General features: G+C 40.5%; 2 protein-coding genes across 9 annotated transcripts in view; one reads left to right on the top strand and one right to left on the bottom strand.

Moving 5' to 3' along the window:
* LOC308194816 (bifunctional heparan sulfate N-deacetylase/N-sulfotransferase 4) overlaps nucleotides 1-26,314 on the bottom strand; it is a 164,473-nt gene that overhangs the window by 11,813 nt on the left and 126,346 nt on the right. For all 8 annotated transcript variants that reach the window (XM_080591231.1, XM_080591234.1, XM_080591229.1 and 5 more), the window contains 5 exons: nucleotides 7,327-7,509; nucleotides 5,441-5,537; nucleotides 3,915-4,038; nucleotides 2,117-2,291; nucleotides 775-945 (listed from right to left, as the gene is read on the bottom strand). In XM_080591231.1, coding sequence (XP_080447357.1) covers nucleotides 775-945; nucleotides 2,117-2,291; nucleotides 3,915-4,038; nucleotides 5,441-5,537; nucleotides 7,327-7,509 — 750 coding nt within the window. The remainder of the gene's footprint in view (nucleotides 1-774; nucleotides 946-2,116; nucleotides 2,292-3,914; nucleotides 4,039-5,440; nucleotides 5,538-7,326; nucleotides 7,510-26,314) is intronic.
* LOC308194826 (uncharacterized protein) overlaps nucleotides 1-26,314 on the top strand; it is an 82,908-nt gene that overhangs the window by 41,326 nt on the left and 15,268 nt on the right. Inside the window, exons 2-3 of the transcript XR_013950899.1 lie at nucleotides 7,267-7,410; nucleotides 13,150-13,248. The gene's annotated coding sequence lies outside the window, so the exon portion shown is untranslated. The remainder of the gene's footprint in view (nucleotides 1-7,266; nucleotides 7,411-13,149; nucleotides 13,249-26,314) is intronic.

The following is a 26,314-nucleotide window of genomic DNA, read 5'->3' as shown; positions in this document are numbered from 1 at the left end:
TCCCACATGAAGCAAACTTTGGGATACTTGTGCATTGTGCTTATTCACTAAAAACCCTTTTACAAATTTTCTTACAATAGACAGACATATAATCTGTGCAGTGGGGCATATACACAGGTAAAGAGTGCCCCTGCATATGTTTTGTAGTACTAAAGCATTTGTTTTAGGTTTATATCTGGAAACAATTTATTTTTTTTTTTTAGTAATAGGAATATTGTTTAGGCCTGTGTCTTTACTCAAAATGTTCATGGAAAACATTATAAAACACAGTTTGATAAAACATCTGAAGGAAGATGGGGCAAGAGAAAGAATTTCTGCTCTAACACTGAGAAGGGCTAATCCCCTATCAGAATCAAACAAATGTGAAATTTTCTATGAAAGGGAGTGAGTGGGAGAGGGAATGAAATTTCTTTTTAGAAAAAGCCTTGGCATTTTCTAAATGAATTTGTCAAACCTTCCCACATCATCTCATGCTGCATCCATCTGCTTGTTTCTTGAGACCCAGAAGCCTTGAAAATCCTGGAGGGAAGGTCTTAAGCCCCCCAGCAAGCCCATGTGGCCACAGGTCATAGCTTTCCTGTTGCATTTTATCTGTCAGAAGACAGAAAAAATCAACACATTTCTGGTAAATGCTCTGATCTTGACAAATCTGCTCTTCCTAATGGCTAAGAGTTCCAGTGGGAAGGATCCTGTCACCTCTAATGATAAGGCCGTACTCATTTTGGGACCCTCTGAGGGCTGATGAGCTTGTTGAAATAACAGGTTGGAAATTACCTGTGAAGCTGGGTAGTGAGTTAGCCATCGTTCGATGTGGACAGCATACCATCCGGGTGTCAGGCACCTCTTCTGGAGAGTCCTTATCTCTGAGGGTGCCCAGTGGCCTGATGTTATGACTTCATAAAAATTGAATTTCAGGGCAGCAGGGTCCTCATGGGATCGCTGATGCTAACGGGAGATATTTAGACACATGTCACAGTGACCCTGAATATTAAGCCATGATCAAAGAGAACAAGAACAAATTGCTCTGGTACTTCTAACTCCCACAAAGAGGGAAAACATGTCTCCTACCGGCCTGCTTTCCGATACACCCTGTAACTCTCCTCTCAAGTGGCCACGACCAGCCTGCCCTTAGCCCAGAATTCGCAGTGTGCAGAGGGATGAAGGCTGCGGCTGCCCTGCTCTGCGCCTCCGCCTGCTTCATGCTGGAGCCCCGGGCACGAAGAGAGCTGAGGAGGCAAGCTCTGCCAAAGCAGACGCAATGTTTTACTGCTCTGCATCTCGCTTTGGCATTCGTAAAGGTGCGAATGAGATATTTAAAAGGGAGCAAATTGCAGCCCTAAGCCATGTTTTATTTCTTGTAGAACTCTTGATAACAATATCAGGAATGGTGTACTTTATGCTTATGGTAAGATTATTCGTTTGTGTCCTTTTTAACACGGCTTTTAGTATTTCTGTCATTTGTATAACTACACCGTATTTTGCATGCTTAAATGACTCTAAAAAACAGCATACGGCCTTGCTTATGGAGAGGTGTGGACTCAGTAAAAGGCATGAAAGAGCCTCCTAGAGTTTCCTAGGAAAACTGACAGACTTTCTTTTGTTTCCAAGGAGAGAAAAACATAAACAAAAACAAAACAATAACAAACCCTACTCCACAGACACAGCTCGTTTTAACTCCTTGGAAACTTTAGAAGGCCTTGCATACATTTGTACACTACTGCATGTTGCTCGGCCTGGAAACTGGAGGACTGGATGAAGTACCGGATTCTCAGCATAAAAAGCTCTGATTTTCTAGCTAGGCCATGCTTATTTTCCCCAGTGCATCTCCCTGGGTAAGGAGCATCACTTTTCCTCCACACAGTGTCAACTGTAATTGAGATTAAACTGTTTGTTTACAGCTAGTGGCAGCTCTGTGCTGAGAAGTTTCATCATTTATGACGCTGGTGTCACAGGTGCCAACTGCAAAAGATGGCATTCAGCATCCTTCCACTTCTACACAGTGCAAACACTTTGCAATAAGTCCCGTTCTTTCTCAAGGGCACAAATTCCCACTGATGCTGGGCATCATCCCCTGCTGTTGATTTCACTGTCCGTTTCTCGAAGGCAAGGTCCATACCTGGTACCAGGAGTACGCCCGGTCAGATGGGTCAATGAGGATGGTGATGATCTTGGCCTTGGGAATGAGGGAAGCAGCTCGTTTAGGCGCTTCCTCAGAATGGAAATAGTTGGCACTTTTCTCAAAGAGGAGGTTAGTGGTGATGTTGGAAGGAGTGGGGAAGAAATCCATGTACCTGGGAGGCAAAGAAACTAATTAGAACAAGCAGTGTCATAAATGATCGTCCGCATCCCATTTCATCGTAGGTGAAAAGGTGGATTTTCAGCCGTAATTCACAACAAGCAAAATTAAATTTCTCAGCTCACTCCAGAACTGGAACAGGGGGAAGAGAACTTGGCTCTCAGATAGTACTGGTAATAGCTAAAGCCTCCATGAAGTCAGGTAATTAGGTTTTTCCTTTGATGGATGGGATTTTTGCTAATAAGTTCAGTGTCAGAGGGAGATCTCACCAGTTTGGAGTGAGTTCAGTTTTAACTGCAGAAAGAAAATGGGCAAAGCTTCAAAATGTCAACTATTTAATTTTAACATTGTTGGAATATTTCATCTTGGAACTGACAAGTCTTTTCTCTTAGACATTTTCAGGAAGCAAGATTTTAATTTTGTCTTTGAATGGTCTTTTCCATTGAAAATTGATTGGAAGTAAAAATGTATAATATAGGAAGTTCAATCAAAAGTGTGAAGAATTCAAATGAAGCGTAAAGTAAAATTGTTTTGGAGGCACTTTTTGGTCCCTTTAGTTTGGCTGAGCACTCTGTGAGCTTCCAGTTTTGGTGTGGCTAGCTGTTTTTGTGTACTTTCTATGGAAGTCAAGTTTGTGGGACCTCATCCTGTGCACACAACCCTACTAAGCTCTGAGCCTACAGGCCAGTCTCAGCGAAACGTGGCAGAAGGGGTGTCAGCAAAGCCAGCCTCTTCCTCTGTGTTGTGTGCACAGGGCTGCAGAGGAGAACCCCCATCACCACCATGGAAGAGAGAAGTACCTTGATGGAAGCTTGCACTCTCACAGCATTTTTGGGGAAGAAAGGCTGGTTCATGAGGCTCCCTGCCGCCCCAGCCACTGCCACACTGGTGGGGCAAGCCCTGCTCTCCCAGCCCTGCTCCTCCCGCTCCTTCTCCTCCTTGTGTAGTACACCATATACTCCATGGTAGCTATCTGCAAGCTCTTTCCTTAAGCAGTATGAAAAATAAATGAGAAGCATTTCTTTCTCCTCCTTTTTCATGACACCTTGAAAAAGATTAATCTGTTTCTACGTAGTGTGATGTTTGTCTTGTATTTCAGTTTTCATACAAAGATGAGGAGTGCCATTCCCTGAGGAAACAAAAGCCTTACAAAATGTTTTTCTTAAGCAAAAATAGTTAAAGCAATGTTTAAAAATTGTAATAGGAGTATCAGCTGAATTTTTTATGGAGGGCTTTTTTTCTCATGAGAAGCTGAACCTTATTTCATGAAAAGCAACGTTTGAAGGAAAGGAGTGTAATTCAGCCCTTTCAAAACTGATACAGCTATGAAAAGACAGAGATGCTATTCATTATTAAGACAGACATTGAAACTGAGCTTGCTATTGTATTCATTTGTGGGGAAAAAAAAAAGAGAATTTGTGACTGTAATATCTAAACAAAATTAAGGACTTGATTAAATGTCGCATCATTACAAATTAGTTTCTCATTCTCTCTGATAACGCCAAGCATAACAAATTCATCCAATAATTATGTAGATGTCATACATGCTTCTGTAATTGTTTCATTGTGTTTTAAAGTGTATTAATAATGGACACTTCTTTTTTGTTATTCTTCTTACCAGTCAATACCCTTGTGATAGTTGTTTCCATTGAAAAACTGAACTTCTTCAAAAGTTTTTGGACTAGGGAGATTACTGATAATGGAAGGATGCATCAGAAGAAATAAATAAAGTGCTGTTGTTCCTACAACACAAAGAAATAGCATTAAGAAACAGAAAAAAACACCATAGACTTTTTTTTTTTTCATTTAAGAAAGTACTTCTAAATCAATTCACACTGAAATATACAGGAAAATTAAAAAGATTACCTTTTTATAAGAAAATTTCCTATTGATGGAAGGCACAAGGTGTTTTTAGAGGGAGTGGGAAGTATGTGCAGATTTCTTCTGTGCTCATTAAATTTTTCCCATTTCCAGACTCTGAATTCTGCTCTCTGGGGCAAGCATGATACTGCTGGTGCTGACATTGCTTGCATGCTTGCCTATTTATTTATCCAGTGATGGAATTTGGGCTGGTTTGTTTTTAAATCATTTACATGCACAAATATTTCAGAAGTACTAATTGTGGAATTATATTTCTGTTGCTCCCAGAGCCACACTTCTGTCCTCTGTGTATTTTTCCTGGGTTTCCTGGGGTTGTTGAGGAATAAGAACTCGTTCAAGTCCTTCAAGTGACATTGTGTATTTTGTCTATATCGTCTATCTGCCAAAAAACCTGCATGTAATAAGTGTGCTTTAAAATTCCAGTAAAAATAGCTTTTTGTTGTTATTTGTTTGTTAAAAAACAACTGAAAATGTTATATGTTGTTAAATGAAATTTCAGGAGAATGTGTCTTTCAAATTGCTCTTCAATGATTTTATGCTACGCAAGCTATCATTGGACTATGAATCAAGACCTGCTGTCTCTTTGTCACTGTCACAGAATTTCTATATAATCTTGGATTAGTCATTTATTTCCCTGCCTCAACATCCACTTTCTGCAATACGTCAACAACAGTAATAGCTACCTTGGGAGTGGGAATATGTGGCTTAATTTAAATAATGCCCTGAGACCCCCAGAGGCCTGAAAGGTGGTAAATGTGTTGACTGTCAATTAGGGTCTCAAACGGTGGGGACGTAATTTGTCAAATAACTTAATAACAAACTTAACTTAGGGCACCCTGACAGCATGTTTCCTTATGGTGGGAGTTCGCATCGCTTTCTCCTGTGTTGTCCTGTGGTGGGCTGAATCCAGAAGTGACAGTAGCTGTATATAGCTGTCATGTACCAGTGCCGTGGCTTTTCCAGCGTTCGCTCCCCAAGGCTTGTGTCAGCTGGCTTTGAAAGTGCAAAAGTACTCTAATTGAAGCCACCAACCACATGGTGCAATTCTGTGTGTTATTCTCATCTACGGCCGCCCTCCAGCAGTCGGTGTGCAAGGCAGGTGTACGCACAGGCTGCTCATCGCCGGGACGGGGCTGCCAGAATTGCCGATTGTCGCATCCTTGGGGGTTCCGGGGTTTCAGCACCTTCACTGACAGCAAGAGCCAGCCCTGGAAAGCATCGGGGCAGCAAGCCGGCACGGTCCCAGCTTTCGTTACTTCTTACCTGTTTTCTGGGGTCCAATCACAAGAAATTTGGGTAGGTGGTCACATGTTTTGTCCCTGGACCAAATATCCCTGTGTCGTTTATCATCACATGGATTCTGAAGGTGAAAAAAGACATCTGTGTACATCATGCCAGGGATGTCCTAAATGTTTTGTATGCATGTGAGACTTTGTAGGATCTATACCTTATGCACTAACACCAGTGCCTTACACAAAATAGTAAAATCCCGTATTTCCCCATAAGAGTTTATTCCTGCCACATATTGAGGTCACTGGTAGGGATCCATAGAAGCCACCCATTGTGGCAGGTACTTGAGCGTTCAGGTACACAGACACCAAGACCCTCAATATCTTCCAGGACTGATCCTTACAGGGGTCCCAGAGAAGTCAGTAAAGCTAAACAGCTTTGCAAATACTGGAAGGGAAGGATCCATGTCAAAATCCACACCCTCTGTGACTACTGCATTTCCTTCTCTCTGTTAGTCCAGCCATCTTCATCAACTTGGAGTCTATAGGCATGTAGGTATGCAGGCATGTGGTCCCTTTGACTAAAATTGAATGTATATATAATGGTTTTGCATGACTGAGGATTAAGTTCAGTCATAACTGAAAAAAATAAGAAAATGGAAAAAAAAAAGATTAACACATTGATTTAATCAAGTTTTCATTTGACGTTAGAATGGAAACCTCTGTTTGAATACCTTGAAGGCATTACTTTCGAAAGTGACAAAATGGTTTCAGATACATAGTACTTTTAGTGCCAATTTTAATTTACATAAAAACCCAAAAAGAAGGACGCAATAGAAATGTGGGTTATTACTGATCTCCTTATCTTTCTACTACCCGTGAATGCAAAATAAAAATGTGTGAACAAAAGACCCCATAGGAAAGGTTAGGACTGACAGTTCTTTAAAGCAGTTAGCGTATGGATCCTGCTTTTGCATGGTATTGCCTGGTAATAGAAGATACAGTTTGCTAGTGAATAAAGTTAGCAAAATATAATGGAGACAATCATTAAATGATGTGAATTGCTGCAGCTCCACTAAACTCAATGGGAATATTATCGATTTATACTTTTGCATCTGGGCCAACAATACTAGGGAAATTTTTTGCTCCTTTGTACCAGTGTAAGCCTGAAATAACTGCATGGATCTCCATGGTGTCACTCTGGATTCAAGCCTGCATAGCTAAAAGCACAGTGTGGCACATCATATTCTGAATAAGAAAAGAGCCAGACATGTACAACAATGATTAGGAAATTACAGTGCCGAGATTACAAGCAGCACTGTCGTGCATTTACAACAGAGACAGCAAATGGCCACTGGTGGGCTGTGCAGAAACCCTTCTTTCTTAAAATAGCAGCCTATTCTGCAGCACTGACCACTCCACCATCCCTTCTCTTGCTGCTTTAGTGAAGGGGGTCCAGGTGGTGTGAAATCCTTGAAGCGGCAGTGATGCAACACTAGTGACTCCCCATCGATGGGCACAAGGGGTCTGCGTTGTTTGCCCTGGGGTAGCACTTGCTACGAGCTGCCTGTGTTCATCTTGCTGGTAGTGTGCCATGATTAGTTAACACAGCGTGATGCATCAGCAAAGCTACAGAAGGGAGGGGAGTTGAGAAGAGAGGAGGGGAGGAAAGCTTTCTCTCAAGTGTATGGCAGTTAGTTGCTTTTAAACGTGCCTGATTTGGGGCGAGTGGAAGCTAACCCATTTCTAGTCAAAAGAAGTGGTCTTTCAAGAGAATTTAAATAACCTAAAAAGGCATACTGGAAGAAATAACACATTTTAATGTGAAGCAGGCTTCTTAATTTAAGGGTTTTTTTTCAGGAGAAGAACCTTATTCCAACAAACAGTGCGATCGGAGGTAGGAAGAGGCTGTGACGTTACCTGCCAAAGAGGGTCCGTCTGCTCAGGGAAGAGCTCAAAGTACTTGTGTGCCAGCTGGAGTGGGGGCAGTGTCTGCAGTTTCAGGTTTGTTGAGCTCTTCACAAAGCTGGCCAGGTTCGAAAAGGTGTATAGCCCCAGGCGGTCGTTCCCATAATTAGACAAATGGGTCATGAAGATGCTGATCTGGGAGAGAAGAGAAACCTTTCAGTCACAGGACATCAGGGGACGGCAGCATCTGCCTGGAGGGGCAATCATGGGGCTCTCAGGATCTTGGCCAATTCCTATTTCCCCCACCCCAAAACAATAAAAGAAGAGGAGAAGGTTGAGCTGGTCCTACTTGCTAATCAGTCTGCCAGCTTCGAGCCTAGACTTTGCCGTATGTGCACCATGCCTTTAAATTACCCCTTCTCATCTCAGCGGATGGTACTCACTCACGGGCTCTCCACAGACTGGCATTCAGGAGATGCATTAGGAGATTCTTTATTCTTCTGGTTTGATTTCTTTTGACAAACCACACAGAAATAGTTTCTTGCATGGCCCTGTTTGCTTCCTTATCCCTGCGCTGTGGGGTGTGGGTTTATGCCACCAGCTCAGATGGGGGGCGGGGGGGCAGCACTGTGTTGCTTCCCAGAGCACCAGCCTGCTTCCTCAGATGGGCAGGCAAGGATTAATTCCAGAGCTGCTATTTACAGGATTAACACGAAAATCTGACTAATATGCTGTCTCCTCCAAATTCAGGATTGACCAGTTTGTTTAAAATGGAAGATAAAAAAAATCTGAAATATAAAACTTTCAAGCCCTTATGGATGATGATAGCTGAGTATCAGTGTCACTGATTTCTCCTCAAAGGCAATAAAACTTCTGTCTTTTTACCAGTCTTATTATGGTTCTCCTTTACATGGAGAACTTTATATCTGCTGCTTTGTAGATCTCATCATTTATTTCCGAGGGATAAAGAGACGAATTTGTAAGAATAATGTGCAGAAGATATTTCTCAGTATTTTCTTTAGACAAGGTGATCAAACTCAGTTTCAGCACTGCAAAGGTCTGTTTTACCTGTAGGTTGTCATTATTTAGCTTTCTGCAGATGCTGTAAAACAGGGCATTGTTATTTGTCTGTTTTGATCAGTGCATTGGCCTCAGAGAGGATGCATAGTGAAAGTGGAATTTAGTTACACTGTTATGGAGATATCACATCATAGTGATAACTAAAGTATATATATATATACATATATTTCCAGCAACAGCTCTGTAGCTGACAATCAATAATATCCAGAAGATCACAGAAAGTAAGTACTAACTAATGTGACTACAGCAATTAAAAAAAAGGCATGTCAGGCAGTGAGCTTCTTAACAACACCATGCTTCAAGGAGTCTTTAATGTGAAGTAAAAAACAAATTACAATGACAATTACAGCAAACTCCAGAATACAGTGAAATTTAGGATTTTGCCATTGTACCTCAATGCAGGAATTTTGGGAAAAGTGAAATAAAGCCTTGTGCGTTCAGTGATCGCTTTTGGTACTGGCTTTCTGCATTCAGTGATCACTCTTGGTAATGCATCCAGAGTCCATAAGAGTTTCACTTTTCCCAAAGTGTTGTGCAGCTGCTGCAGCTGCGAATTTCATAGGACAGATGAAGAATCTATACAAGCGCAGTGTCTTCACTGTCCTTACACGTGAAGTCCTCCTTCACATGAAGTTTAAACTACCTCCATATAGGATGTATTTATGGATGACTTTTATGGAAATGCCCTTTCGTGGAACTCCTGAAGCCTGAGAGCAAAACGTGGCCTGAGCCAGACCCCTAATGATGAGAAGTAACAACGTTGAACAACAGGTGTTACCCTGTGAAAGGTCAGATTCCCCTCATGTTCAGGTTTTATGTTCTCGTTTTGTATAGCCAGCTCATGTGTACTCTTGCAAGACAACAGACATGCCTCCATTTGACTTCAGGTTGGACTTGACTCAGAAGAGGAACATAGGCTCAGTGCTCCATCTCCTAGCTTTTTTGTGCCTTATTTAGGTTAGGGAGCTGGTATGTAAAACCTTGGGAGACTTTGGTGGCTGAAGACTAGCATGAGAAATAGCCAGCCTGCTAAACACCTTAGGTTACCCGCATAACCTAGCCAGGATGCAAGTGCAGGCAGGGATGCGGGGTTGCCTCTTTTGGAGTTTTTAGGTTCTGAAGCACCTGAATATGAAGAGGTTAGTCATCAGCAGTGAGGACTCCTGTTTCACAAGTAAAGTGCTTGCTTTACAGCTGGACATCTATGGCCAGGTGAGTCTCCTCTTGCATGATCAGGAAGGGGAACTGACAGCATAGCTGAGGGCTGTTGGTAGCGGGTGTGAGCTTATAAAGTGCAGGAGAGAAGATTCCAGCCGCCTTCCAGGGTGGCAGCGGGGGGTTTTGCTTGTCAGCAGACTCAGGGTGCTCAGGTCAGTGAACTTTTTGTCTCTGTCTGGAGTGAAGCTGGGAGTAGTTTGAGTAGCGTCTTGTACATGACCTAGGCAGGGTCAAGGGTTTTTAGGCTGCGGTTTTTTGTTTTTTTTTTTGAGGTCTGAAGCATAAACTAGGCATGCTGGAGATGCCGAAGTGTATGGGTTGTATTGGCACCCAGGTCTCTGAGTTTATCCTGGAATTGTGTGTCTCAGCAGGGTGGCAGCTGGGCACCCCAGCAGCTGAACTGCTGGGAGGTGGTAGGCCCCAAAACTAGGGTTGTCCGCCTTAAAATGGCTGCCAAGTGCCCAGGTGCCTCTCAGGAGGGCTGTTACCAGTAATCTATGTGCATGGTCCTCCTGATGCTAAGAGCTTTCTGAAACAAACCGCTGGTACCACCTGAAAGTTAAGCTCACCCTTCACCGTGCTGTTCTACTTTTCAGAATAACCACACGACAAAAAGCCACAAGCTTTCCACTTTCACCATCTTGTTCTGCTACCCTGGCGCTTCTTTAAGCGTCAGCCCACAATGTTTAAAAACATGTCCATTAGTTTGTTAGATTATTTATGAGGCTTTTAGTACTTCTATAAGGTGAAGATGGATGGAGCTTAGGAGAAATTGTCCCTTATGGCCCATCTGCGGCAAGTTTGCACTGTGCCTATTTTATTCCACACAAGGTAATTTATTCTTCACTTGTATTCTGTTCTGAGCCTCCTTTGAGCAAAGATTGGCAACTGTACAAGATTATTTTTTTTTCATCTGCCTTACTTGGTGGATTTCAGTGCCTATGCATTTTACGAGTGAAAAAGTTTAACAAAAGTGAACATTAAAATTGTTTAAGACTTTATGCATGTCCATATGTTGTACCCAAGAAGCTTATAAACAAGGTAGTTTTCTTCTTTTATTTGGGTTTCCAGTCTACTGGCCTTTTTTGAATATGTCTCCCCTCCAAGAATGCATGCAAACCCTTTCAGATTTAGAGCCCAGATCCTAAAAATGTGTTAAGTGCTTCCTACAAACTATTTAGAAATGATGAGAAGGAAAACACTTGTAGGAAATGTTGATAGAGAAGATCATCTTGTCTCTAAGTGTTTTCCATTTTTTGTTAAGTACCAAAGCACCTGTCAATGACAACATTATTGTAGCAATTTAATATTATTGCAGCAAATGACATAGGCACATAAATCTACTTGCTCTTTTTGCTTATTTACACGTGAATTTGGGCAAGACTTTTTATGTAAAAATGTACTTATTGGGGATAGATATCAGTTTATTTCAAGAGTTTCATTAGGCTTCTCTCCAGTCCAGAAGACCCAGTTGATCGCTCTTTATAGAGTCAAAGGATCTTAGCTCTCAACTTCTTTTGCTCCTTTGATCTTGTTTAAAGTGAAGAAAGCAAATGTGATGTTTTATACACTGATAAAGCTATGTCTAATTCTTTGCCATCTGCCTCCAAATCTTTTGAGAGAAAAGACTTGATGGGTTTTAACTGTTCATGTTTAGAGCATGGATGGACACAAGTCTGTTTTCCTGCTGATGCTTCAATATATAGCCTAGAAATGTGCTGAGCAAGCATAATGTTGCTGCATGCCTTGGGGCTGGCCCTATGATGCACAACACGGCTGCACTGCTTTGCTGTGCTGTTTTGATCAACACAGAAGGGAATCAGCCTAATGGGCAGGAGTGAGGAAACCACTGAAAACCAATGAATGTCCCTTCCTGTAGCGCTGCAAGCAAGATTGGGGAACAAAAGAGAGAAGACCATGTTTCTATACTTCCCGTGACAAAAAAGCAAGATACAGCACACCCTGACAATAACTAGCAGCCAGCGCTTTGTCAAGGTGGGGTAATGCTTTTAGGAGGGAGGCAGGACGCTGCTTGTGCAGCAGTGCAAAGGCAATCAATGGCTTCAGATTCCTGAGGCTACAGAAAGGGCCCTGGCTGCACTGCATTGCTCTTAGGGTTAAACTAGTATAAGCAATGTGTGCTAATAAATGTGCAGAGTTGCTGAATACAATCCCTTACTATTAGTATACAGTCTATAGTCAAAGAGATATGTGAAACAGGGTTGGTTGTGAATCACTTTGCTGGTTATGTTGCCTTACCAAGGAGCTAGAACACAGACACTTTGTAGGAGAGCAGTGTTCAGACAGTGCTGCAGTTCGTACGGATGCAGTATCTCATTAGCTTTGGCAATTCCTTTCTCCCTCTGTAACTGATCAATAATATTTTGAGGCCTAAAGGGGAGAGAATGCTGAAGGTGTAGGCAGGAAACTTTTTGCTTTTTTCTTTCTGCCATTCACCCTCTGATCCTGATCTCACTTGCTGCTTCTCTCTCATACTCTATAATACATTTTTTCTCAAAATCACTTTGCCTCCTCTTTTGTCAGGTCCTTTTGTTACAGAAACATTCATTTTATTTTCTTAATCCCCCATTTTATTGTATGCAGATAAGAAACGTCTACAGCTTTTTTAGCTGAAAGCTATGGCTTTCAAAGACTAGTATAGAAAAGGGAAATTTGGAGACTTACATTTTGGTGGTGACAAAACTGAGGCATGAAGGGATGGTGTCATTTGCAGAGAATTAATCAGCGTGCTAATGAAAGATTAGGAAAAGGAAACCAGATAACCTTTGATTCACCTCCATATCTGCTGGACAGAAAGGCAAGCACTGTCTCCTCTGAAGAAGGGAATTGCTGTTAGGTTCAATTTGAATGGGTAGACTTCTCTGTATAAAGGGATTTTACCCATCTAGTGACAAATACCTGGAGTCAGCATTGTAAAGTCAATGGGATTTCTCTTCTTAAGCCTGTTCCTCATTTAGGAAGATGAGTTAACATGAAGTCCTCTCCCCGAAGAGCAACAGATCTTTAAGGGCTGAAGTCATTGGCACGAACTGCCCTATGTATATTTATGTAAATGTGTTTATGCAAAATATTCAATCTTTAATCCTGCTTTTTGTTGCTCAGCACTGCAACTGTTCAAACTAGTGCAGGACCAGGTGGCCCCATCAGAGTGGCTGGAGCTGGCACAGCATGTGTTGCACCAGTGGCCATAGGATACCGTAGTGGGGTTGGTACCCTGTGTGGGGTGAGCCATTCAGCACTTCCAGGAGCATCTTATTTATACCTATATAAAATGGGAATGAATGGAGAGATGTAGCCCACCAGCTGGAAATTCCAATTTTACTATTGTAACAGCCTTTTTTTCTCCTTGTTTCTTTTGCCTACTCTGTTAACATTTCAAGTAGGTGCACAATTGTCTGTAGCTTTTATCTTCTCTACAACAAAGAGGTGAGAGGACAACAGTGGTCCTGAATTTCTCAGACCAGTTGTTCCGGTAATATGCCATTCTGGTAGGTAAATCATACTTTTTTCCATTAGGTTGGATGGACAGAGGGGAAAGGATTTTTTACATCTCCATCTGACAGGATCCAAAAGAAGCTACATCCTACATCTGTATATTTACCAGCTTCTCTGCTTGTAAGTCATAATATTTGGTTAGTGTGTTATTAACAAACCTGAACCGTTGTGACCCAAGACAGCTGAGTATGCAAACAGCTCCTCCGGAGCAGAGAAGCCGTCAGCAGCTCCCCAGGCAGCAGGGCTGGGGCGGCTGCTCCGGCAGGGAACAGGCAGCTCCTGCTGTATTTCAGAGCACAGTCAGATGATGACCCATTTTTCTTCCCTTTGAGAGCTTGCCAGGCTAATTAAAAAGACAACACCCCCAAGCAGAGGGTAATTAATGCAGGGTGCAAACTTCTGGGGCTAGTGAAAGGGGGCTGGGGGCTTCATGCACAGCTGGATTTGGCAGGCAAGGCTTTCCTTAGCGGCTCACCCAACACCAGCCACTGGTGGGTGATGCCAAGCATCCTTCCCTGCAGCAGGCTTCCCTGGGCCTTCTCCTGCTACACCAGGGCGCTCTGGCAGGGTCAGGTCTAGAAACGTGTAGTGGATAATCCTGGGGCCCCTTGGTGTCTGGCTGATGGGAGGTGCTGGCATGGTATGTTAAAGAAATGAGGATAAGCAGGCGGAGTGGGAGGGGGCTCCTGTTACCTGTAAAAATCTGGTGCTTCCTTATGTATCTATGTAAATGTAAAATAACTAACTAAAAGGAGTCACAACTATGTTATAACATACCTGATTAACATGCATAGACTGATTTTTTTGTTAATTTTAACAGTTACTTTGTTTAGTAATATGCAGAATGAGAATGAGAACAGTTGTCAAATAACCCAATAGAAACATTTTGTAAAGCTAATGAAGTCTTACCAATATGCATGCTCACAGTAATATTGTGTTATGTATTTGAATTGCTGGGTAAAATCTTCCAGTTTATATCGCAGGGTATGATGATGATTAGATCTAGAAATTGTACCTTTTAACTCTCCATTAACAATGTGCTTTTGCTAAGCACTGTGTAGCTAAGTGCCATCTCCTAAAATATCAGAGGAAGGTCTGTTTACTACAGTGTACTTGGACATGGGAATTTGTGTTTCTACAACTGTAGATACGACCTCAGATATATTGGTAACTGTACAGCTTTGACTACACAATTCTGTCACCTCAGCTTGTGCTCAGACTTGTCTCCAAGCTCCTTGGTTGTGACTCTGTGTTATTGCAGTGCCAGAAAAAAATCAGTATCTCATTGGGAAACTACTGCAGAGCTCACATCTTTGTCCTGCTTTCCTACCAGCAGTTTTTTGGGCAAAGGTTGCCTGCCTGTCTCTAGAGGGCACTAGGATGCTAGTCTACTCTAAACCAGCAATTTATATTTGCCTTTTTGGGAGGATCATCCCAGAGAACTGTAGACCACTGTAGAACCTGAAGCGTAGACATAGTTTTAAAGAAAATTTGGCAAAAAACAAGCTGAACTCTAGTGGGATTTTTAGCCTGGCTGGGTGATCCACATCATGCTACCAGCAGCCAGGTAGCTGTGAAAATCCCATTAGCTACATTTTCAGGGGCTTCAATTCCTTTGCGCATGTGACATCAGGAACACAAATATACTGAGTATCAAAGTGAACTGACTTCCTAAAACAGGGCCCTACTGCTTTTGGAGCTTCATCCTCTGTGTGCTTGCATTTGTTTACTACAGGATTTTGTTCACATGCAACTTTGAGTGCAGGAATGTCTGGTGCTTCACTTCAAAGCTGTATCTTTAGGAGACTGCGGGTAAATTCCACCCTCAGCTAGTGTAAATCCCTCCAGCATGACTGAAATGTGCAGCTATGTTATTTGTATAGGAACTGATATTAAATACGGTTGCTTCCTGTGTGTATCCCAGAAGCCTTGTGTTCCATAGCTGACAATATCATTGCTATCTTAGCTAATTAAAAATTATGAAATTATCACAAAGCTTCTGGTTTCTGCTTGCAAATAACGCGCCTGTGTACTAGAACAGAAATTCCTGGGAAAAGGGCTGTTAGTGCTCCAGCGTCCAGCTGAAGTGTACTCCACCAACCTCCCTGGTATAGCGTAGTGGGAATCAAATACTGGCTGATACCTTCACATTGATATTTGAAACTGTGCCTAGCCATCAATCTCCTGGTTGCAGGGAAAGTCGATGACAAAAGTTATTTATAAATAATGTGCTCTACCTCATCCTATCTCACCTGTTTGAAAAAAAGCAGAAGCAATCCTAGTCCCTTCCTCCAGGTCATCCCCCTGCACTGCCCCTTTGCTAGCAAGCCCAGGCACAGAGGCAGGTCTCACACATGTATCCTCCCTCCTCTAAGAGGAACTTGTTTTGCTCTTAGTTTAACAGCCTTTTCTCTTGCTTCTGCACCTCTTAAATGAAATTTAGTGAGAAGGAAGGAGTGAATTCATGTAAAATAAACAAGGGTTATAGTTCAACGTTGCACATGTTGGGAAATGTATGGTGCAAGCATCCCATTATTGTAGAAAGTTGGTAGCATATTTACTGCTCTTCTGTTCCTCTTACATGAATATTTCCCAGAAAAAATGAATTTTGCTCTTCTTTTTTCATTGCGCTTGGAAAATGCTCTACAGTTGCTCCAAGAGCAAACTCTCATAATTGGATCTAGATGGCAGCATGTTGTATTTCTGAATGTGTAAATGGCATGTCATGGCTGAGAAATGCAAAACTGTCAAGTGTCCATTTACTAATACCAAGTAGCTCTATGCTAGGCTGACCACAGAAATACCTCGTTCAATTTCAAGTGTTCAATGTATTTCACATCCTGACAGCCTCCTATTATGAATTGCAGACTTTTCTTGTACCTTATGAGCCAGAGCCCCATTCACTGATAATGAATCCCAGAATGCTTGGGCCCTTAATGCAGCTGTTTGTGCAGTAGCACAAAAAGGAAGCTAGAGCTGAGATTTTTGTGTTGACAAAGCACTGATTTTAATAACGACAAATTGTTTCTCTATAATTCAGCACTATTCATATTCATGACCCTCCTGCTACTAAGTAAAGTCATCTATATGCCTGAAAATCACCTTTTTTACTTTTACTCTTCCCACTCTGCACATCTTTTTATATTCTAGCATTTTTGACAGGATAATCAAATATATTTTCCAAATATGATATTTCTAAAGAAAGCAGCAAAAGCAATGTTTGGGAAGAAACATTTTTGACTTTGATTGAAGGGGAAACAAAAATGTTGAATGGCATTACTTCCTATGTATATACACTTTACAGTGGTTGTATTCCACCCAAAGTGCTCCCAGTGCTGCGAGGGGAAGCCATTGTTGATCAGTGGTGTTACATGGCTTTGAGAGAACGATACTAATGCTGTAGTGTGTCTCTTATTCTAACATTCTTTACTCAAAAAGCAAAATTGTCTTTTACCTGGGAAAGCTTTCTACTTTTCTATTATTTAGTGGGTATGATTATATATAAATTCTTTATTATTGACAGAAAACTCCTGTGTGTTGTTCCCTGTGTGAATAAAGTTGCTATTATTCTTTCTTATTTTTTTCTAATATCTATCCAAGTCTCACTTCTTAAAGGTTAATCATGACAACATTTCAATATAGCAACAATTTCCCATGTTATATACATCTTTGATATGCCTGATGCCTCTGGTCCTTGATGAAGAAAACTAGGTGGTCCCACTCCATTAATTAGATTTTTTTGTAAGTCCTGTAATTGTCTTTTTACTACTTTTAAGGGTGTACACTCACAGCCTGAAAAAAGAAAAAGCTGCTTTTGACTTTATGCTATCAGTGTAAAGCTGCATTAAAAAAATGGAATCCATAAAAAATGGATTTTTTATGTCCGTTCATTCAGCACACTTGTATAAGTGATCAGCAGTACATCTAATTGTGGGCAAAGCTCAATGGATTCTGCACAAACACCATGCTATAAGTTGCACCTGTGGGCCCTGTGAGGTCTTTGCAAAATCTAGAGCAATTCAATCCTGTTATTTAAAAACAAAAACAAAAACAAACCACATTTTTATGTGAAAGTCATGATATAGGGATTTGTTTTGTTGGTATTTGTGTTCTCATTGAAAATACTTAAACTTTCCCTCTCAGAAAAAAAAAAATCTATTCAGTTTAGGCTCAAGAATAAACACAACTTCAAATTACAAAAACAGACCAGATGGAAAAGGATTTGTGTACTATTGTCTCAAGTCAGATCTGTACACAAACTTTCTGAAAGAAAATGAAAGTATCATTAAAGAAGCAGCTCTGAGAAGGCTCGCATTGTTTTAGTCTTCAGATTTCAACGATGATCAAAGAGTTTGTATAAGGAGGTAGCTCTCAGTAATGCATTTCCTTGACTGTGTACAGTGCGTGCTCTTTGTTAACTTCTATCAAGCAACTGCATAATGCTGGTTGAGGTTGTCAACCTTCTTAGCTATAATCCTTTGCAGATCAAAATCAGTATAGCTTCAATTATTTTGTGCCAATTAATTTGAATATTCTTTGGCAACAGTTTAGGGTACCAAGCTATATTGTGCTCTGACTGGCTTTATCTACAGCAACTTGTGAAGTTCTCCCTATTACTGCACTGGAGTAATAATAGCTCTTCCTTACTGTTATTGATGCTACATACACTGTCCTGATATTACCGCTGTCACAACAGAAGGTCTGGTTTGATTCAGCAGGTGAATGACCACACTGGGCTAGTCCAAGGTCCTCTACAATACCTACATAGTGCTCTTACAAGCCTTGTATTTACCACAACATGGTTAAAAATGCAGAATAATTGTAATTAGTTATGCTATAAGGGAAGGGGAAAGAGGCCATGGGTCAATACCGTTTTTTGTGGAGCAGAGTAGTCTGACGTGGGCTGTGGATGGAGGAAAGCCTGGCATGTGAGGGTTGACTGTTTCAGCTGATGAAACTGATTGCTGTCAACTGATAGTACCTTGATTAGCCTTCAGAAGCCTCAGCAAAGAGCTGGTTAGGCAGGTGGTGGGGGCAGCCCTACCTAACCCCGTGGAATAGGGAGGTAGGGTGGGCAGTCCCTCATCCTGGTCTATGGTCTCCTTGTGTACCTGAAGTCTGTGCTTTTGTTTCCTAACTTGCATAGCCTAGGTGAAAGAACTACACGTAGCCTTATGTCATAAATTCTGCTCTGCAACATGAAGCAGAGCTATAGAGTACAATGGACACCCAGGCGAGGTCTATTGAGAGAGATTAAAACCCACATTAAGTGGTGAGTTTGATATGGATGCATATACTTGGATCAACTTTGAACACTTGTGCATAGCGTGACCCATATATACGGATGATACTGCAGTGCTCAGACTGAAGCCATGAGCATCACCTAGCCCAGGGACCAGCCATTAGGCTTTTTCTTCTAACCTTACCATATTTCCCACTGCTTAGACTTATTTCTAGAAAAGGGTTAGCTTTGCCCTCTATTTGCATATGGTTGTTCTTAAATGTCTGATACCTAATTAAATAATGACATATTTTAGTAGCTTGTGGACATTACAATCCAAGAGGGATCATGTTTTAGTGCAGATTTAATATCTTTGCAACAAAACTAATTATTTTTCTAGAATTTCCAAAATATCCTAGGGGGCCTCTTACTTGTGTGAGTGGAAAATAGTCAGAAAATTTATTCCTGTTTGACTTTTTAATGGAAATAAACGGCTCTTTCATTACTTCGAGGAAATCTAAATGCAACGCTTATGTTTTAAGCAATGTGAAACCTCAGTTATGTAGATCCCAAAGGATATGGTATATAATTGAGCGTGTTTGCTCTACCCATGTAACACCTGCGTGGTTATGATTCCTGGATAAGAAGAGGAGATTCTGCCACTCAGGAATCTGTGTAAATAACTGGATGCCATTCAGCGAGGGGAGCCAGCAGTGGCCAGGCTGCCAAGTAACTAATAACAGTGGTAATAAATATTTATGAACATTGCATTTGAGCCAAGCGGTGTGCACAGGCCAATGCACATGCTTGACTCTGATCTCTCCACATATGCCCTATGTGTCATCTGGGCATGCTCCTTCAAATTTATCTCATCCGCAATGACCTGGGGTTAAATTTTGTCATCCTGTGCCCTGGAGATGTCCCCTGACTACTCTGACAGTTTCTAGGGGTGGATGTTTCTAGGCAGAATGAAACTACTTCTTGAGTAACTGTGGATATTTTTAAGGTTGGTAGATGGACTGCCTTCAGAAAAAAAAAAAAAGGCATGTGCATGGGCACTGCAGGTGCGTAATGCATTACCTGTATGTTTGGCACGTGGCAGTTTTAGCACCCGAGGAAGGAAGCTCACTATTTCCCAGATCACAATTCAATACAGTGGCAAAGATGCAATTAGCCCTATTAGATACAGCAGGACTTCAGTAAGTTCAGTAGCTTGACCTAGTGACAGTACTTTTTTTCTTTTTTTAATCTGGATTTTCAGATGTTTTTCTGTTTACCTTTCCAACCAATGAGTTAAAACATAATCCTCTGAGCCAGCTGAACTTTGGGAGGAATATGCTTGTGTATCTGCTAATGGCAAATAACAGCTAAAGTTATCACTAATTTGATTAAATGTCCATAAATATGACTCTTTCTCTGGCAGTTCTTTTAGTAGATGTTTAAATAAGATTTTCTCCAAATTGTGTTTTGAATGAAGGAATTACTCTATTATCATTAATGAGGCACATCATAGTCTCCAGGTAGAGGAAAGCAAAAATCTCTGAGCAAAAAAAATTACTGCCCAGGACTCTGAGTAGCGCACGGTTGTGGAGCAACTATAAATCATCCCATTTAAACTGAGGCCTCTTATAAACACTGAGTAAGTGTTTTCACCAGGATACTTTCTTTCAAACAGCAAAGAGAGAAATGCCAGGCGTGTTGATATGGATTGGAGATGCAGGAAATTTATCATTTGTTTTTATAACTCTTCTGCTGTCATGTTGCTATTCTTGCAGTTTTATGAAGAGCTGACTGCTCTGTGTTACAGAGTATTCATAAATGATGATTAATTAATCCATTTTGGTGGCCTACCCTGAGCAAACAAACCTCAGAGTTAATTTAATTCTCCACTCTTGGTTTCAGAGGAAAAAAATACAGCATTTTCAGTTCACTAGAGGATATAATATTCTCAAATCAGCCACTTTCCAATTAATTTTGAATGGCAAACACAGCAAGGAAATTTTGTTCTTGTCCATTTACTTCTATTAAGGATTCATTTTCAATAATCAGAGAATTCTGAGTCAGCTCATTCTTACCTTAAAGGTTTGCTCCTGACACTTTAATAAATTATCATATGGTGTGCGCTTGAAGGCAACAGATTCTTTTTCTTTTTGCCCAATAACCCTGTTGTTGACACACAGTCATTTATTACTATTTCTGCCATCACCTAGCTTGCTGGGAAGTAATTCTGATAAAGTACCAAAACGTATGGTGTGGAGTATCAACTTCCATAGAGAAGGAAAATGTCATGAAAGAAAGAAGAAAAAGAAAGATCATGTGTTATCCTAGAAACATTTTCTTCGTGCTCTGAGTTTTAAGCTAATTAGTTTCTAAATATGCTGCTGAAGGCTTGAGTTTCCATGGGATAATATTTTCCTACACCAGCTCTTTGCAGCTGGTGTGGCAGTGTGGGATGAAGGAAGAAAGAAACACTTATAAAGGGGAAAATAGATTTAAAAGCCTGAGCAAGGTTGAAGTGGATGTAATCATAAACCAAGAGTTGGATGATAAAAGTGGCTTAAACTTTTATGTTTGTTTATTATGTATCTATTGTGTTATTAGTGCCTACTGGGCTACTAGTTACAGAAGAAAATACCTTTTGGAGAAGGGGTGACTGTAGGGTAGATACAGGCATTTTTGTAGCTTGCTCTCTTTCAGTACAAATGTATGTTGGTTGTATTGAACCTCAACACAAGCTGTGGCAGGAGGAAAACAGGATATGTTTACGATGCTGAATGTGCATAGGAAACGAGCGTTTTTCTGAATAAAAAAGAGATACTGCCCACTTCCTCAGGCAAAAGTTGCTGACTGCAATTACGCTGCCTGTACAGACAGCTCCAGCTGAGATGCCCATGGGACAGGAACCTCGCGGTCCTCTGTACAAGGACAAGTGTCTGGTCACTCTTGTGCTTCACTCTATCGACCACATACATGTGGTAAAATGGTTCCTTACATTGCCCAAGCAGGACAGTGGGCCTCTATACAAAGAAGAATAAGGACCAGCTATTTTTATTTTTTTTTAATTTGGTTTGATACAATTGAGACCATTAAAAGAAATTCTGGCATATCTGGTTAATAATAAAGCTCCCTTTTTCTGTGGTAGAATTAATGTAACTCTTCTCATGTTGGAGAGGGACACACCTGTCATTATATGCAGTAGCCTGCTAATAATGACTCAGTAAGTATTGGCATTTTTGTGGTGGTGGGGATTTTCTTTCTTCTGTTCCTGAAACATGCTGAGGTCCTCTATTCACAGGGCCCTTATTAGAACTGCATTACGAATTACTTTTGGACTGCAGTGCATTTCCTACAAAGCCCAAGGTTATTTTATTTTACTCTTTCTGCAGCTATGCTCAAAGAAACAAAGCAAATAAAAAGAAAAAAATATTAACACTCAAAATGTTTCATAATAACATTCCCAGATCTCTTGTGGAAGGTATGAATGAACCCCTCTCTGCATTTACTTTTAATATTCTGAAACAATAACGTGTGATTCTCATCTGTTTTGTGATGAGAGTAGGAAACAAGAACAAAATGTTCTAAGTATGGTACATGTGGGACATGTAGAATCTAGATCTAACAGACTGGAAATGAACAATAACCCTTTAGTTACAATGAGTTTAAAAATGTAAATGCATTTAAGTGGCCTTCAAAATTAAAAGCATCCCATGACACAAAGAATTTGAACAAAACAAGATCGCACACTGCAAAGAGGCAAAGTTAGAATAATAATATACCTTATCTAGGGTGCGTCTGCAGCTTCTCCTGAGTTGAGTTCAAAGTTACCTTTCAATCACAGGTCTGATTTCACTCTTGACAACCAAATTTCCATGGAAGAAGCTAATCATCTTGAATGACTACATTTCATCTCAGGATGAAGCTTCTTAGGGATGTTTGATTGAGATAGGAAGAGAATCTTAAGTGTTAAAACTTTCACATTTTCCTTTTTCTACTACTTTTATTTTTTTCAACATTAAAAATGGCTTAGTCTGTCAGTTGCAGATATGTCTTATTTTGTTGATTTTTTTTTTTAGGACAAAAGCATTTTGTGCAGGGTATGCTTGTGTCTCTGGGTACTCTGTGGTGATACGGATGTAAATCTAGATTAAAGTGTGTGTGTATATACATATGTAAAATGTTTATACATATATATAAATAGGGAATGCAGGAATGGCCTATGCAAATTTTTTATGGCGGAGCTTTGGAAAGGAGATGGCCAAAGACTGAATTAAAATACCTTGCAATAACAAGCAAAAAGAAGAGTTAGCCCAGCCAAGTTCACCTCTGTAATAGGGGAAAAAAGGTGAGGAAGAATAGAAAAAGAGAAGTATCTTGTGGACTAAGACACTGGATATAAGGATCAGTCTGCTCCTTGGTGCAGATTTAACTTTGATTTAACTACCTCTCTTTGAGGGATATCTGACATTCCCGGTTCAGGCTACGGAAAATCTTATTTCATTGCATTCAGCCATGACCAGGCAGAGATAGGAAAGCCTTGAGATGGTGGGGTCCCGTTTTCTGTTTCGTTTTCTGCAAGCTTTTCTGCTTCTTGAATGTAGCCATATGTGCAGACATTGAGTCATACTTTTTGAGAATCTTTGTCCTTGCATACAACAAGATCTGCAACTATTTCTTCTGTTTCAGAGTTGGCTTGACAGTGCCTCTCAGATGGAGATAGTGGCTATGGACCTGAAACAGGGCTATAACTAAGCAGAAGTTAGGAAGGATGCTGCAGTAAAGGGGGTGGCAGTATTAGGGGTTATCCATCAGCTTTTTGAGGTCAACAAATAATTACTGGCAAGTAAATCCAATTAACTGACCACTCAATTGAGCAAGTGGGTCTTGCTGGGTCTTCTCAAAGCCCGAGACACTTATTCTTGCTTTGGTGTTTGACTGAGGTGCCTTTTGTGCTGCTTCTTGCTGGCTTAATAAAAAGCTCTCCGGTTTAAAGAGATTTTTTAGGAGAAATGACTCTCTTGCTCTTGTTTGTAATGGTGATAATATTTAGGGCTGTATTTATTAGCTTATCTTGGCTGTTAAATGTTTATGACTGTTCTTTATTGTCTGTGAAGCAGGGGAGTAAAGGAGATGAACTAGAAAACAGATACTGGAAGACCTTGTGGATACTGCAGTTGTGATATATAGAACAATTTGTAAGAGCGTGCTTTAAATATGTCAGAGCATTTCTCAGGAGACTGAATGAAGGGCAATGGTCAGAGAACACGGACTGAACCCACTTAGTTTTGAGGCTGACATTTGGATGTGGAAAAACCTGCTTAAATTTAAACTCCAATGGAATTCCTTAAATTGTTTTGTGAGAAACCTGCTTTTTGGGGCTGAAAGTATTCTGGTTTGGGAAGTGGATGTTATGAAGTTTTTTAATTACATATTTTCGTGGTTTACATTTTGGAGCAAAGCAGGTTTGCGCTGTTCATGTCATTTGATCACTGCATCTCGTACTCTGCGTTTGTTCGTGTTAGCAGATGATAGAAATGACTGTAAATGTGCCTTAGAAATGTATCGCTTCAACTAGCACATCACAGATTTCATAGTAAAGCTCTCTTTCCAAACAAGGTACCCTAATGCAGGTTGAATTTAACACCAGTTAACTTGTCTTCTCTCTGTACCAAGGACGTCAAAGAGAGAAGTGCACACACAGTTAACATTTGAAGGGAAGTGATTTTAAAAAAGACAGAAAAGCAGTGTGGTGCAGTGCCGGTAACAAAGGAGGAAGGGGGATTTTATGAGTATATACTGGGAAGGGAGAAACTTATTCTAAGGGGGAATTAAACAGTAAATAATGAGAAGTAGAATAAAAAGAAATGCTGGCTGAAAATGACTGAAATGTTGAACACTCGGAAATAAAATCTCCCTTACATTTTCTTTTCTTTTTTTTTTTTTTTTTTATAATTACATAAAGCAATGAAGCATACATTTAAAAAAAATGCTTTGAAAGCACCTCAAAGCACTTCAAGATGGTTCTAAGGAACTGGCAAGATTTAGGAAGAGAGGAAATGAAATGTCACAGTTTGTTCAAAATGGTTTAAAAAATGTCCCTCCCCCCCAAAACACAGCCACTACCACCAAAAAAATACACCACAAAACCAATTAACTTTGTTTTTTCCTGTTGAAGCTGTGGAATGCTGTACACCTGCAGTAAACTTAATTTTTTTTCACAAGGGATCAGGTTGCTTCGACGCTGCTCAGAACGTGAGACCAGATAATTTTCTGTCATATTGAAGTAGCTGGTTAGTGTTAGATTCAGATGTTAAAGCCACGGTATTCCTCTCACCTAGTGCTTTAAAGAAAACCCAGAATTAGTGGGCTGAAACAAACACTTCCTAATGGTTCTGATGCTCTTTGACTTGGGATGCTGTGCTTGCTTTTTGCCCTTTAACGCTGGCTGCAAATCCTCTGTGTGTCGTGCACCCTCCTGAGGCCTTTGGTTCCCACTGGAAAAATTTGCAAGAGACAAGGGGAAAGAGACTAGAAATGAGCTGCCAGAGCTTTCATTTCTGGGAAGAAAACTGCCAGTCTGTGCAGGAATGGGCTGGGGTGGGTAACACTTCTGTGACTGGCATTTAAAGATGTCCTGAGTAGCAGTGTACTTCTTTGTTCCATGATTTGTCTGCAGTTAATACAGACGTGCTGTCACAGCACAGTGACAAGAATTTTAATTCTTAGTACTGAGATGTTTTAATTTTGCTATCAAAATGAGATTAGGTACGAAAGCAGTTTTGTAAAATTTCTTTTTGACCAATTGATGTTGTAATTGCCTCTTTCTTTTTCTTCTCCCTTGCTTATTTCTATTGATTGGGGTGGTTTTGCTGTTTTTTCATTACTGGCATGGAAATGCTGATGCTGCACTCCTGTCCTAATTAAAAGTTTGTGAATAACTGATTTTTGATGTTGCTGTCAAACCACAAAGTAAGTAACATTGGAAATAATAACATAACACTGATTGAACTGCTAGCTTTGGTCTGGCAAGGGAGAAAAAATATTCTGTTTGAATATTTCATTGCATTTCTTGTACGAAATGGTACAGGGAAACTCCAACAGCCACAGTAATGTCTCATTTTCCATCCCAAACTGTATGTGCATTTCTTATTTGTAAATATATTTGAAGCTCCTTGTTATTGTTCTGAGCCTCCAAATGAACAAAACTGTTCAGAGAGGAGCAAGATGGAAACCTTTTGAAAGAGTAGCCCTATTTAGGTTTATTTCAAACCCAGTCTGTTCACTTAGACTTTTTCCACTAACTTTAATGAGCCTTGCTTTGAAGTGTTTATGCAAAGAATAAGTACCCCAAACTCTAGACTCGAGCAGCCTTCCGCATTAGCTGGGTCCTGGAAAGGTCTGGCTGGGATTCTTGTAACCCTCATTAAAACTCAAAGGAAAGTTGGTTTGATTTGTCTGTGTTGGTGGAATTTATCCCTCCTCTGCATACCACTAAATCATCTCTGCCAGACGTGACTCATCTCTAGGATTCATAAATTAGAGAATGAAAATATATCTCTGAGCCACAGAGTATTCAGTAGAAGCCATTTAAAAAAAAAAAATCCATCAGAAGATCCCTTTGACAATCTCTCAACAAACTATCCTAATGCAATGTCACTTGGGCATTTTCTAATGTAACCATCTATGTAGCATTTCTTTATAAAAGTGCAAACATTTTTGGTATATGAGCTTAATATACGTTTGTTATACATTTGCTGAAATTGCTAGATGGATCTGGAGTAATGGATAGGGTTTCTGTAATTCCCATGCTTGTCAAACTTCAGGAGTGAAATAAAGAGAATGTGCAGTAACCTTCGTTGGTGGTGCTTTAATGTTGGGAAAGGGAAGCAGATATAAAGTTCTTTCTTGCCCGTTTCAAGATTTAGTTGTAGGTTCTTTAACTCATACAAAAACTTAATTATCTCCCAC

The sequence above is a fragment of the Anser brachyrhynchus genome (assembly GCF_964034855.1).
Source record: "Anser brachyrhynchus genome assembly, chromosome: 4".
Lineage (NCBI taxonomy): Eukaryota > Metazoa > Chordata > Aves > Anseriformes > Anatidae > Anser > Anser brachyrhynchus.
The sequence above is the reverse complement of the archived record's forward strand: the minus strand, read 5'-3'. Positions and strand labels throughout refer to the sequence as shown.